General features: G+C 34.8%; 1 protein-coding gene across 6 annotated transcripts in view; it reads right to left on the reverse strand.

Annotated features, from left to right (window-relative positions):
* Positions 1–15,132, reverse strand: part of EFL1 (elongation factor like GTPase 1) — an 83,852-nt gene that overhangs the window by 55,344 nt on the left and 13,376 nt on the right. For all 6 annotated transcript variants that reach the window (XM_075159947.1, XM_075159948.1, XM_075159952.1 and 3 more), the window contains 4 exons: positions 13,179–13,278; positions 1,925–2,076; positions 1,041–1,219; positions 220–355 (listed from right to left, as the gene is read on the reverse strand). In XM_075159947.1, coding sequence (XP_075016048.1) covers positions 220–355; positions 1,041–1,219; positions 1,925–2,076; positions 13,179–13,278 — 567 coding nt within the window. The remainder of the gene's footprint in view (positions 1–219; positions 356–1,040; positions 1,220–1,924; positions 2,077–13,178; positions 13,279–15,132) is intronic.

Here is a 15,132-nt window from a genome sequence, read left to right on the forward strand (position 1 = left end):
GTTTTCTCCTATTCATGCATCTTCTCCCTCCTCACAATTCAAAGTTCACAGAAATCACAGTTTAATTAGAATGCCTTCATTTTTTGCACACACAACATACCTAAAAACATTCATAGATTTATTCGAGTTTCCTTATTAATCACATCAAAACAATTTCAGTGTATTTTGGATGATACAAAGATTCAAGCTCTAGGAAATTAAATACTAGTTACATCTTACCCAGAACATTTCCTGCAGGTACTTCTTCAAGATCTTCAAGTTCTCTTCCCATAAGCAAGTACAGATTCTCCAATGTACAGCAAGTCATATGAGGAACTAATGGCAGATCATTTGTAGCAGAACACTGGGATGACAGCTACACAGAGTAAAACAATCAGTGTTGGATATTTATCACTTAGAACCGATAAAAACGTCTTTCTCAAAACCTCCTTGCATTCCAAAGTTAAGAAATACATTCTAAAGCATTTTCATTTCAAAAGTTAGGTATTAAAAACCAATATATACTTGAAAATATTTTCTCCCCTTCCAAAAATTCAGTCTTGTGGCAAACGAGCAAATGTTACTAAGAAAATAAAAAATAATGCTTTCTTTGGTGATTTTTAGGTGTGTACTACTTCTAGCTCACTTTTCATTGTCACTGATAAAACACGTTTTAAAGTAAATTCATAAGTAATGAACTTCTATGATCACAATCTCAAAACATTTAACACCATTTTTTTCAATACTATTATGCACCTCCTGTTCCACAAAAGCACTGTTTTTTTCCTTTGCAAGTTCTCTTTGAATCAAAGTATGCACATACTGAATTTATTGTTAGCTAGTACAACACTGTACTTAAACTATTTTGGAAATGTTAAGATTTATAATGAGTTTATGGACACAATCAGGTATTACCACAATTACCTAAATTACTTTGATACTTTTTGGAATTTTTGACTTGAACTTTTTTTTTTTTTTGAGTGAGCAACGTATAAAAAATTAAGTCATTGGTGTTTCAAAAGAATCCCAAGTTATGGTATCAGTTCACTGTCACCTCTTACCTTATGCAATGACTCAGCAGGATCATATTTTGGTCCTAAAACAAAGATCTTTTGCCCTCGCTGCACGATGCCACTGAACACTCTAGCAAAAGCAATGAAAGACTCCTTGTTGTCTGCTTCCTGTTTCACTGCCTTTGAGGTCATGATCTCTACTTGACCAGTGAGCTGTTGCTCTTCACCTAATCAAAGTTAGAAAAATATATGAAGTATAAAAGCAGTTATAAAAGCAGTTATAAAAGGCAGTTTCTGCCTCATCATCAGACAAAAAAATAATCAATTACATATTATCCTATCACATTTAGTGACACATTAAAAGACGGCAAGAATGCCCCATTGTAGCTCATAATCCAGTCCTGTTGCTCATACACTGCTTTTGTATCAATTTATTATTAGGCTGTTTGGTTTTCTTTTTTTTTTAATGAAACAGTTACTCTCATAAAAGCTTAAAGGAATTAAGTTATATTGGCATAAAGCATGCTAATAACAAGGCCATAAGAAAGTTCTAGCAGTAACCTAAACAAACCTGAATCTTTCTTCCCCACACAGCAGGACAAAAGTCAATCGCCGCACCTTTCTACTTAGAGTGAAAATTATTTAATTTTTCAGGAAAGTATCTCCTTCAAGCATCATCTATCTTCACTGACTCAAAGTTCTGAGACCAAGCACATTCACAGGCTACAGGAACAGGTTTCCATGGCACTCTTACAGCATTTATGAATTATCGCTTTCTTACAAATCCCTCCTCACTCTTCGTTCAGTTCCATTTATTGAACTGTTTGGACTGGCATGTGGATGATTCTCTGTAAAGTACACAGCCCTTGACAACACCTAGACACTACTATTAAACATCCTCTGAGAAAAACAGATAGCAGAGCATTACATACCTTTCGTATCACCAGTGTTCCCAGTTACTTCAGATGAATTTTCACCTGGGGGCTTTTCTGACAGCTCGTTTCCTTGATTTGCTGCCAATTTTTCTGCATGCCTTCGTTTCGCAAGTTCACGCCGATGAGCTATCTCTTCTTGAGTTAAAGGCCTATGTTGTATTTTAAAACATTAGTATTTGGAAATGTCATTTATTTTAAAATAAATTAAATCACAATAATTAGAATGCTATATTTGGCATAAGTAAAAACTTATGCAGAATGCCTTTTGTCCCCATGATACTATATATTTTAAGTCAGCTAAAATTAGCAAACTCTTCCTCTACCATGTTTAGGAAGAGGCCACCACGATAAACTTCTGTTTATTTTGTCAAAATAAGTTCCACTGATGTGTGAATTCTCACTTTTTCAGAAAAGATCCAAGCCAATTTTCAAAATTGCTTTTTACACCACGTCCAGTATGTTTTTCTGAGCTAGAATGACAACTAAGACTAAGCATACAGTGTACTAATCTAAGCTTATCTATACCAAGATAGTTAGAAAAAACGACCAGACTTTTCTTCCAAATACACAGGGATCAAATACTGTCATTTTAAATTACTTGTGGTATTTTTATTATTTTAAGGTAGTCTTTACAGCAAATGTTCAATGCAGGGAAAAGTCTTTGCTTGCTATAGCTACCTTTCCATAAAGTGAATAACTTCATAAAGGACAAAAGACTTAAAACTGGGACAACAGCAACAAAAAATAATTTTAATATTCTGATGCAATTTCGATCTACTCACTGGTAAACCCTGCCTTAAAACAAAGTGCTCTAATGTAAAATTTAAAGCAATAAATAATAAAAACTTAGGAATGACATTATCATTCTTACATAAGGCAATATAAACAGACTTGTTTTTAAATGCAACTTTTTTCAAGCATTTTAAACAGCAAAATGAGTTACACATATATAAAATCTAACAGCACTGCCTGAAATTGCCCATTTGATTTTTAAATCTGGCCCTAAATAAAAATCTGTGATATGAGGTTATCTTCTAATTTAATAAGTTCCAAACAAGGAAATTAATTTCAGATACTAGTCATCTTCTCTTTCCAGTTCCTCCTCTGTTTCTATTAATTTTCCATATAAAAGAGCTGAACCTACGATCCTGCTATAGTCAGGCAGGCAGCCAAATACCACGCAGCTGCTCGCTCACTCCCTCGCCCCCTCAGTGGGGCGGGGAGAGAATCGGAACGGTGAGAGTGAGGGAAAAAACTCGTGGGTTGAGATAAAGATAGTTTAATAGAACAGAAAAGAGAAAATAATAATAATGATAATGATTATAATAATAATAATAATAATAATAAATATATAAAATGAGTGATGCACAATGCAATTGCTCACCACTCGCGCTGACCTATAACCAAGTAGCGATCGGTACTTCCTGGATCACGCCTACCATTCATATACTGAGCATGACATCACATGGTATGGAATACCCGGTTGGCCAGCTGGGCTAGCTGTCCTGGCTGTGTTCCCTTCTCCCAGTCTTGGGAGGATAGTAGCTTGGTAGCTTGCTGGAGGGTAGTTGTCCTTGACAAGATACTTAGCAACAACTGAAAACAGCAGTGTGTTATCAACATTCTTCTCATACTAAATCCAAAATACAGCACTAGGAAGAAATTTTAACTCTATCCCAGCCGAAACCAAGACAAATCATTACAGATACTCTTAAGAATAATCTATTCTGTTTAGTAATTTCAATATCGAAAATCATGTAAAGTGCTGTCAGGTGCCTACATTAAAAAAAAAAAAATCTTTATCACCATGGCTTAAAAGCAGGAAAAAATAATTAAGTTATGCAGATATAATTCTTTTCATGGAACTAGAATGCTTTCAATTATTTTTTTTTTTTTTGCATTGGGAGCAATGGAAATATATATTGCTTTCCAGCATTAATAAATTATTTCCAAAATAATAACCAATGTATTTTTACATTATACGAATATTCTTAGTAGAATTCTAACTCAAGAGAAGAAACAGAAGAATTCTCTCTATCATAAAACATGCATTTGTACAGTACAGCTGGACAAACTAATCACAAATTAAATCTTAAATCTTGACTTCAACTCAAGAAGGTGAACACAGCAAAACCCCATCTACATGATGTGTCCTTACGCCTGCATTTGCTCATATGAAAGAGGCAAGAACAACGATTTTTAGTATTAAGATGGTTTAGGATTCTTTCAGTCAATTGGATCAAGCACACAGTCTGATGAACAGAGCATTAAAAACAAAAGTACCCTATTAGTAATTTTAGCTTGTTTAGTAGCCTTTGACAAGTCAATTCCTCTCTTTACTTTAATTTCCACACTTACAAAACACAGTTCAAGATTTCCTGAATAGCAGTAGTAGTAATGAATGATAAGAGGAAGAGGAAGAAAACAGTGGGAAGCACTACAGCAGTAGAGTAATTTTTCTTTACAAAACAAGCATGTAAATATGATCTCTACTTCAAAAAAAAAAAAAAAAAAAAGATGATTGAATCACATCCCTATATCAACTATTCCACACTCCCAAATAGGGAAACAACCCATCACTTAAGGGTCAAAGTTTTTATGTGTAGCCAGTAGAGACACTTACTGGACGCCTCCTCTGCCCTTAACTGGATTAATTAGGGGCAGAAAGCCCTGAACAGTTGGCTGAGACCAACTCACTGCCAGTAAGATTTTTTTTATATCATAATATGGATGCTTTTCTGCATACAACACATTCTGCAAGAGACTTAATTTAAAAAATGCTTAATGAGACCCTTCATTTTATCAAAATTCTTCCTGGAACTTAAGGAAATCACTTTCAACACAGTTATCATGCTTACCTTGAATCCAAATGTTCAACTCAGAAGAGTAAGAAAACTATGCATAAATTAAAAATCTCTCTAAAAATTACCTAAGAGAGGCCCCCAGGTTAAAATGTCAGAATTTGAAGCACAGACTTTCAGAACTCAGAACCTGGGACAGACACATTACATGTCATAGAAAAGGCAAAAGTATGACAAAACTGGCACTACAAACTTCGCAGCAACTTCTTTTCTTTTAAAATATCATCTCTTAAACAATCATTGTGACAGAATTAAGAATATGTATCTCTGAAATTTGGGATAGTGTGGTATTTCTGCTTGGTTTGTTTATTTTATTGCAAAAGAGAGTGAGGCTTAGCAATACAAAATGCAAAGCAGATGGTGGAGGAGAAAACTTTTTTTATGATGAGTTTTTTTTCCTGAAGGCAGCTGTTCAAAGCTATTTAAGGGTTTGGAATGTCTGAAAAATTCCCAGAGGAGAGAGATTGATAGGGAAAGTACAGATGAGACAGCCAAGGGTGTCATAAATGCAGTCTATATATGATGGCATAGTATACACAAGGACATATGTATGCATTCCAGCACATTTTATTGCCCAAAAATACTCTTCATTTGTGTAAATAAGTAAAAGAAAAAAGTTTGTTTGCTTTCTTTCCCTTTACATGGTATTTTTAAAAGTATCAGTATATTTAGGTGTCAGATAGCCCTAATCACAAATGTTAAAGGTACCTTAAAATTCCAAATGCACTGGTGTAAGTTGCAATACATATAAGCACAGTTAATTATATTATCAATTTGATAAGAAGCAGATTGAGTGTGGGTGGGACTTTAGCTAGTAGACACAACCCAGACTTCCATCCTGGTTCCTGTTAGCATCAATTTCTATAAAATTAGTCACTCCTGGTAGTATCATTGGAAACCACAAAAAGATAATGTTGTCAAATAAATCCTTATATAGAATTGTAGCACACTCAAGCAGAACACAGAACAAGATTAATGCACATAAGGCACTGGATCTGCAACAAAACTAGTTTTAAATTATACCCTGATTTATTCAATTTCTCCAGTTGGCAAAACCAATCAGAAGGGAAATCAATTCTGAACAAATGCTGCCCAAACCAGAAGAAAGATTCTCTCCTCTTCTTCCTTACCATATTTCTTCCCTCCCCTTTTTTCACTCCATAAGAAAGGATCTACAGCCTCATAATAGTGGCAGAAAAAAATGGGACCATGCAGTCACAGAAAAAACAGTAAATGAAAATTCTGGAGCAGAAAGAAGAAGAGAGATTCCTTACCTCCAGAGAGATGCTACAGCATCCAGACGCCATACATGTGAACCAGGCACAAGTAATAGAGCTGACAGATGGGTAACCACATTATTACTAACTCATCTTAACCTCAACCATGTGGTAAACAAATGCTATAGAAATAATAATGTGGAAAAGAGTATAATATACATACTATTACCATTCAGTAGATTGTTGATTAAATGAATCATATTTCAGGTAATGTAAGCAAGCTACTGCCGACTTCTTCTTTATTCCCACATTCCCCCAGGGTAACTCATTTAGTTCAAACTGAACAACAACTAAACTTCTTCACGCAATCAATCCTCTGAATATGATAGCTTTTCTACCCTTCCATGTTATCAAAGAGAGACTTCATTCCAAAACATTTCAAAAATTCATAGCGAATAATAATCAAAACAAAAAACCCAAACATAAATTAGCCTCTGATTGTTAAAGAAAGTGTTATATTTATTTTTTTAACCTTTAAACTTCAGACCTTTTTAAAAAGGAAACATCACATCCAGAATATCAACTGATTTCCAAAAGATTCTTACCACTGTCAACAAGCGTCTGTGATGCACCTCACATGCCAATGCTTTTGAAGTGGCTGAGAATACTTTCTCTCCATACAGTTTTTACCACTTTAAATTCCATGAGCTCATGGACACGTGCTTGACTTCATGAAACTAAGGGGGTAATTTCTGTTAACATCTTTAAATCTAAGTAATTTATAGAAAATCTTCTGGATTACTCTTCAGAATTAAGTTCTAGTTAAATCATTGGCTGCTGTTCTGCTCACCATCTGGCACTCAAAGGCTTCTGACAACAGCATCCCTAAGGACAGCTCTCTCAAGTGCAGCTTGTTTGCTACAGTTCAGCACAGAGTACATCCAGTGGTCTTCCTAATCCTTCTGAAGTTCATTAATTTCTGGATTAAACTGCTTAATGTCTATGGAACTATTTCCATTCACAAACTAATGCACACCTACTAAAATTATTTCTTATCTTTTCTATTGCAACTCAAACCAATAGGCAATTCACAGTAGAAATAAAAGTGTATACACAAAATGAACAACTGAAAGTTATCCAAATCAGAATTTACATAAAATTTCATACAACAATCTTACAGGGCTCCTGCAAAGGGGAATACTCAATAACTGTTTTGTATTATATTATATAGCAATTATCATTCATTCTGAGACACGTAACAAAACGAAGATATCAATATCAAGCTGTCATACACTGCCCTGGAAAACCCTCTTGACTGATATACTAACCTTTGATTTATTTCGCATACTAAATGTGCAATACAGAAAGAATAAACTTGAAGCAGAATGTTACAAACTTTTCTCTCTTAAGCTCACAATTACACAAACTAAATTATGTCCAGAGATTCAAATTTCATCCATTACTACATATTCCTCTCTTAGATCAGTTCCAAAGGTCTTAGCTGGATTCAGACGTACACTGTTATAATGAAATTTATTTCACAATAAGCATAAGTAGGGTTTTTAATTTTTGAAAAGCATATCTTACTCTATTAATTATATTACTGGCTGCCATCTTCAGATGTTAACCTGTAAATCTGACAGGCTGTTCAGATGACTCATGCCATATTCATTTCTAATGCACCAACTACAATTTAGAACAAACTATTAATGCAAACAGAAGATGATGGGTTCAGATCACACTGAAGTCACTGAAAGTCATATTGCCTTTAAACATAAAAATTAATTTACTTGCAAGAAGATAGTAATTTCTTACAGAGCTTGGAGCTTTATAAGTGTTCTCTTCTTTTTATCAAGACAACGTAATGTCTTTTTAGCTGAAGGTTGGGCAAAAATTACAGGATTTAGATTTTTTCCAACACAGTTTTTAGGAAACATTAGAAAGGAAATAGATGAAGTACACTACAATCTGTTGGTTTAAGATATGCAAACAAGCTATACCACAAAACAAAGAAACAATTATCATCATAATTTCATGCAGAATTGTATGGGAAGGTGCCTATTTCATGGTGACACCTAAGAAGAAAAAATCCTGATTTCAAGCTAACTGAGGAGAAAGAAGTACCTTTCATATTATCTGAAGAAAAATGGTAAGGGCATTATAGGTTTTATATTCCCTAGTGCAGTCACAAAATATAATTTTAGTACATCAGGTTATTTGGTCAATAGACTTTTCTTTATTACCACTGAAAAGTAGAAATGGAATTTCTTTAGTGAAGTCTATTTATTTACATTATTCAGCAGGATTGTAAGAATGATGGACTTGAAGTAACATAAATGGTTTGCCTCCTATTGCTGACATTGCATCACATCACTGTGACATTTATACATAAATCTCTATAAAGTTAGTAGAGGATTTCATCATAACAAACATCTGATATCCAATCTACATTTTCTCAGTATTTTATATTAAATACATATAGCAACAGCTAAAACTACTTGAAAGCGGTCGTAACTAATTACTAAATAGCTCTCTTTTACACTGGGTTAGATAAAGACAGAATTCTGAACCTCCAGAAGAGCAAACTGGAACATTTATACTCTGTCCCTAAATGCCAAGCTCTGCTTTTATTTATACACCTACATTCAACCATTCTGTTTCAGAACAGTTTTTACACTGCAGTTCAGTGTAAAACGCTAGTAGAAAGAAGAGAAAGAAACAGCATATACTGCATGAACACCTAATTCTGCACATAGCAATACTTAAGAATAAATAACCACAGGCATCATCAAATAACCATGGCCTCATTACATAAAGCAAGTAGCTCCAAAAGAAGCCAATATGGCCCTACTTCCTACTGGTTTTGGTTTTAGATATTCTAATATCTAAAGTGAAGGAGATCACACTACACTCTCTTATCAGGGGTCCTAATTTGTTTGTCTACTCTGCCCAATCACCAATTTTCAGAAAATTTACAACTTTGTCTGATTTGGTTGGAATTGGCAAATAATTTCAGAAGTTCAGACAGAAGAAACTGGCGGACAAAACATATTTGCACAATTCTTGTGTCTTTAGAAAACCTGATAAAAGAACAGGGACATACTGGTACCATACGAAAGTCAAATTTTAAATCTTTCCAAAGACAGATAAATATAAGCCGCCAACCTGTTGTAACCCAACCACAAATTATTTTCCCATGTATTCTAGTGCTGTAACAGCTGACAAACTTTGTTATTTAAACAGTAAAAGCAAACACCTAGCAGTTTTACTATAGAATCTATTAATTTTTAAAGTCACCTCCAGGAGATATTAGTTGCCAACAGCAGTCTCAAAGGAGGTTGTTTTAATTAAAAATCCAACCTTCGTTATCATTTACTGTACACCATGGACTTAGAAGATCTTTTTGCTTTTCCCAACCTATGCTTAAAAAGTATTACAAGCAGATGGCAGAAATAAGGCAAACTATAAAAACTGCAAAGTCGATTTGCAGCTTCTAAGAAATTTACAAAAAGGTAACATTACACAATGCTACCTTAACAAAAGGAAAGAAGATGACAGTAGCATGGATCTACTTTTCTTTGCTCTGGAAGTAGAAGAGTGTAAGTCTTGCAAAAAAAAAAAAAAAGAAAAAATCTAGAGAATAATCTCAGATTTTGTACATGCTTTAACATGCTTAAAAATACTCACTCCCCCAGCCGCCCAGAGGATGCCAATAACCTAGCAGATAGGTCCAGCAGTCAAACATCAGAATACACAAGAACACAGTTATGGCTCCTCAAAATTAACATGTAAATGGAACATATAACATATATTAATGTTCTTAAATAGGTAAACATGAAACCACTGTTAATCAACGTAACATACATCTTCTTTGTTCCTCCCTATGTTCAGGCATTCTTATGGAGCATCCTCATGGAATGCTCGTTTAAATATTGGATCTCACACACTCCACACAGCCATCACTCAATTCTGTTAAGCACAATCTTCACTGTGTAACTGTGTAACTGCACACAATGGCCAATATAATTCAAAAAATGTGCTTACGAATCACATTTACACAATGCTGTGTTTTTAAAACATATTTTGTTTCACAGAGATAGCTTTCCTTCCTCTTTAAAACTAACCTCCTTTTCTGGTTTCTTCAAGAACTGCTTACCTATTGAATCTTAACAATTAAAATACCGAGAAATACACACTTAGCTATATTACTATTTTTCAAAAAATGGAATCCAACTGTCACTTCAAAACAGAATTGTTAATACTACCTAATCAGCTGTGCTGGTTTTGGCTGGGATAGAGTTAATTTTCTTCACAGCAGCTGGTATGGGGCTATGTTTTGGATTTAGTATGAGAATAATGTTGATTACACACTGATGTTTTAGTTATCGCTGAGCAGTGCTTACACAGAGTCAAGGCCTCTTCTGCTCCTCACACCGCCCCACCAGTGAGTGGGCTGGGGGTGCACAAGAAGCTGGGAGGGGACAGGGCTGGGACAGCAGACCCCCACTGACCAAAGGGACATTCCATACTGTATGACATCATGCTCAGCATATAAAACTGGGGGAAGAAGGAGGAAGGGGGGGACGTTCAGAGTGATGGTGGTGTCTCCCCAAGTAACTGTTACACGTGACGGAGCCCTGCTTTCCTGGAGATGGTTGAACACCTGCCTGCCGATGGGAAGTAGTGAATTAATGCCTTGTTTTGCTTTGCTTGCGTGCACGGCTTTTGCTTTACTTATTAAACTGTCTTTATCTCAACCCATGAGTTTTCTCACTTTCACTCTTCCGATTCTCTCCCCCTTCCCACCCGGAGGGAGTGAGTGAGCGGCTGTGTGGTGCTTAGTTGCCGGCTAGGGTTAAATCACAACATCCGCAAAATTACATGTGCTGATAATGACTGGTTATCTCAAAGAAAAACAGTCATGTGATTTCATTTTAATACTAGCCAATTAGTAACTAATTGAATAATTTAATATTAAGGCCAGCAAGAAATAATTTTCACACAATCTACAGAGCAAGACACTGCAATTTTCAATTTACTGAATAAACAGGAAGAAAGGACATACTGTCTACAGTCATCACTAATATGCCTCAAGTCTCCCAGAAAGAATTCCAGGACAGTCCTCATTCCCCTGCAATATTATCTCAGAAAGTCTAATTTATCTAAAATTTGTTTGGATTTTTGGACCAGCTCTGCATTACTTGGACTATCAGACAACTGCCATCCTCCGCTCAACTCAGTAAACATCTTGAGATTTTTCAAACCAGACTGATGATCAGAATTACAGATTTGTTACACAATATGAATCAGAGTGCAAAAATGCAATCATATTTGTGTAATGAAAACCAATAAAATTGGCACATTTTTTTATCTAAGGAGAAAATACAACCAACAAGTCAGAATGCTTAAGCTTCTGTACTGAATGCATCATTCGCCAAAAAAAAAAAAATAATATGGAGCTGGTCATACACATATTATGAACCGCAATACGTGGCAAATTTCTTCAAAATATTCTTTTGTCCATTTGGGGAACTTTTTCTCTCTTTTCAAAGAATAGAAGTTTAACACATATAGCCACACACAGCTCCCTTCCTGAATGGGGATGACTAAGGAGAATAGAAAAAAACCCACCAAGAAAAATGTAAGATGAATATCTGAGGAGACATGGAAGGAGAGTTTATCCATGAGGCAGAGTGCCTATAAGCAAATGACATAGAATGAAAAAAAAAAAACACCACAGGACTTGCAGTAGCTAGCTTTTCTTTTTTTTAAATTTTTACTAAAATCTTGAAAATATGTCCAAGACTTTCTGTGTCTGGTGTATGTAAAAGCCACCTTTGCCTCTATGTTACATCCTCATCATGTCAAAGAATCTCAATCCTCCCAACAAATAAAAGAACAGGTCATTATCAGTGATAGAACAGCCAGAAAGCGATGGCCTCAGTGTAGTCTTCTCTGGTAACTAGAGTATATATCCAGGAAAGCAGACAAAGCAGGAATGGCGCTGCTGTGCTACACCAGTACCTGAGCAAGAACTCTGGTTTCAGGTACATTTAAGGACAGAATTCAAAGCAAAACTGCACCATCTAGTGTCTGGTCAATCCATAAGTGCAGTACATCTTTCCCCTGAATTCAAACTTAGTGCAAGAACGATTTTTGGTGGAAGATAAGCATGGTAAGAAAATATTGAGATAAATCTAGGAAGCATGTGAAAAACCTAAGATAGTAGTAAAGTTTTCAAATATTACTACAGCAACAGTACCATTTTTTGCACAAAGATTTAACAGTCACAATCAGTCTAATTTAGTAGAAAGATTAATATTTTCTATATTACTTCACTATACAGTGACAATCCCAGAAAAACATAAAATGGCCAGTTAATACAAAAGTTGACTACTGAAAAATGCTCCAGAGGCTTAGAGGGATGAAAAGTTAAGATGAACCCCATTCTTATAAACTCATCAGAAAAGTATATTTCTTCTGTAAAAAAGCAGATAGTTTCAGCTAAAACTAGTCCACTTAAGGATGTCAGGGAAATGAAATCAAGAAGGATCTACCCTTCAAAGAAAAATAAGATGGTCATTAAACAATAAAAAGCTGCAACAAAAAAATCTTCCAAACGTCCCAGAAGAAAATCTTTTGAAGTACATTAATGCCTTTCACTTCACTGCAAGAAATTAGTCAAGGTTGAGACTACTTTAATTAGCCCATTTTATTTTGCACTTGCAATGGACTGGACGATTACTTAGCTATTATGCCAGATTTGATGGGAAGTGTTTCTTGGTACAAACGCAAGCTGTTATGATCATGCCCACACAACCTTATTGAAAAACTAAGAAAGCATTACAACTCAATCATATTTTCAACCAAACATCTTGAAACAGCATACAATGTATGCATTAGGATGATACATTTGGACAAAAGTACTATTCTCCAACAAATGTGGTTTTTACTCCTCAACAAATTTGCTAAATCTTCTAAAACTAATATGATTAAACAAATCATCTCTTGAACTCATTCAGAAATCTACTTGCTGAAAAGATTTTACTGCATCTCAAGAATTCGTGAATTATTTTCTCAAGTCTAAAACAATTTATCCATGCTTGCAACATAACTTTTTTTTCCTAAAAGTATCTAATGTAGATCAGAAAGTTAAATGTTACATTTTCTTACCTTGGTTTATTGTGTGGTAATGCCTTTGCATCAACAGCAAACATTTTGGAAACAAAGACAATAACCGGGGCTGTTCCTTCACTACTGCATTTCATAAAAGCTGAAGAAACATAAAAGGAAATTATTTGCACATTTTTTTCCTAACAGTGTGGACAAAATCATGGCTTTCCATGAATTTTATAGAAATTACTGTTTATTTCCTATTTCAATGGATAATATGCTAAAGACAAAGTAACAGGAAAAGTAGAAAATTACTCTAGCCTAATCATTTGATAACACTGCCCAAACCTTTATTTTGTTGTGAAACAGACTTGAAATGAGCAAAATTGTAAAAATAGAACTCTTCATAACAAACTACGTGTACTCCAACTAAACGTATTGTTTTGATATTTAAAGTTGAGTTCATAGGCTGGTTTAGATTAGAATGAAAAACAGACAGCAGCTTAGCATTAAGACTAAGCTATTCAGTACCTCAAAGTATTCTCCCTCCTTTCAAACTAAAGGAGGAAGTCCCTCAAATGTCCAGACACTCATGTCTTCATGAAATTGTAACAACTTAACCATAAGAACAGATATTCCTCAGAGGATGAAAGATCCACACAAAACTCATTCAATACTTAGGAAATTCCCATAAACTATTTTCTTCATACAACTTGGAACACATTATCAAATCCAAAACAGACACAATACCATTCAAAACTTCTAACAACATAGAAAATAAATCATCTTCTCCTACACTTCTCCCTTTTACTTGATGTATGAAAAGACTATATTGTAAAGTGCTTAGGCAAACAAAGTGCAAGACGACTACTACAAATTAGCAAGATATTCACTAAATGTGAAGTACGCTATTTTTTCAGAGCCAAGAGCAGTAAGATCTGAGTTTACAGAGGCAAATTTCTTCTAATTAACTTATACTGATACAATATTGAATACTGTTTGGAGAATTCAGTGTGTATAAGTGTTCAGTAAAGGATGAAAATATCAGTCGCCTCACTCCCAGGAAACAATTCCTAACAGCCTGTCCATTTGACATTCACATCTCGTCTTAAATTGACATTTGATATCTCATCCCTTTAGATTTCTTGAAGGTCTCTTCAAAACATTGTTCTATAAACACCTTTGCCTACACATACAAAGTTAAGAAATGTTTTTAACTGCTACTAGCTTAAGCATGGTATCTTTTAATTTTTACTGAACTACCTCTTGAAATATCAGAGAACATCTACTACTTTACAACAAAATGATATTGTTACATTCTGTTCAGTTAGAAAGAATGTCATACATTCACATAAATCATACACATAAGGCCCATTTGTCCCCTACAAACCTATCTGAAAAGATCATTTGGGAATATTCTTTTTCATACTACCAAATCTGGGGAAAAACATCACTTCATTTTATATGGAACTTCCTACCCCACAGAGGAGATTACCACATAATATGTGTAGAAATACGAGCTTTGCTCACCACTGAGCATTACATCCCTATCATCAGTTTCAACTTTGATTTTCAATTCTGCTAAATACTTAATTCAGCTTCAGCAGTTCTCATCTGTCTTTCAGGAAGATAACTCAATAGAAGTTCTCCTTTCCAAGGCATCACAATTTTTATGAAGGACATACATGAACACAGAGTTCATGTTTATAAATAATTCAAAGATAGTAAAAGGAATATGAGCATCTACGAGCTCTCCCGCATCCAATACACCAAGTTTATTTTCATTACTGCCTAAATACAGTTCTTTCACTGCCTATAGCAAAGTTAAATCATTGAACGTAGTCTTTCCAGCCCCTATTACAATTTTATAGCACAGGACTTGGTGATTATCAAACTTCCTCTTGCTTTCTTTTGCATGTAGACATCCCAATGTTCAACACAACCGCGTCTGAATATACTACTAAACCCTTCTTGAGGAGGAACTCTTAGTTAAAGCTGGAAATTCTGCCAGAAC

This window comes from Calonectris borealis, chromosome 11, assembly GCF_964195595.1.
Source record: "Calonectris borealis chromosome 11, bCalBor7.hap1.2, whole genome shotgun sequence".
In the NCBI taxonomy this organism is placed as follows: Eukaryota; Metazoa; Chordata; class Aves; order Procellariiformes; family Procellariidae; genus Calonectris; species Calonectris borealis.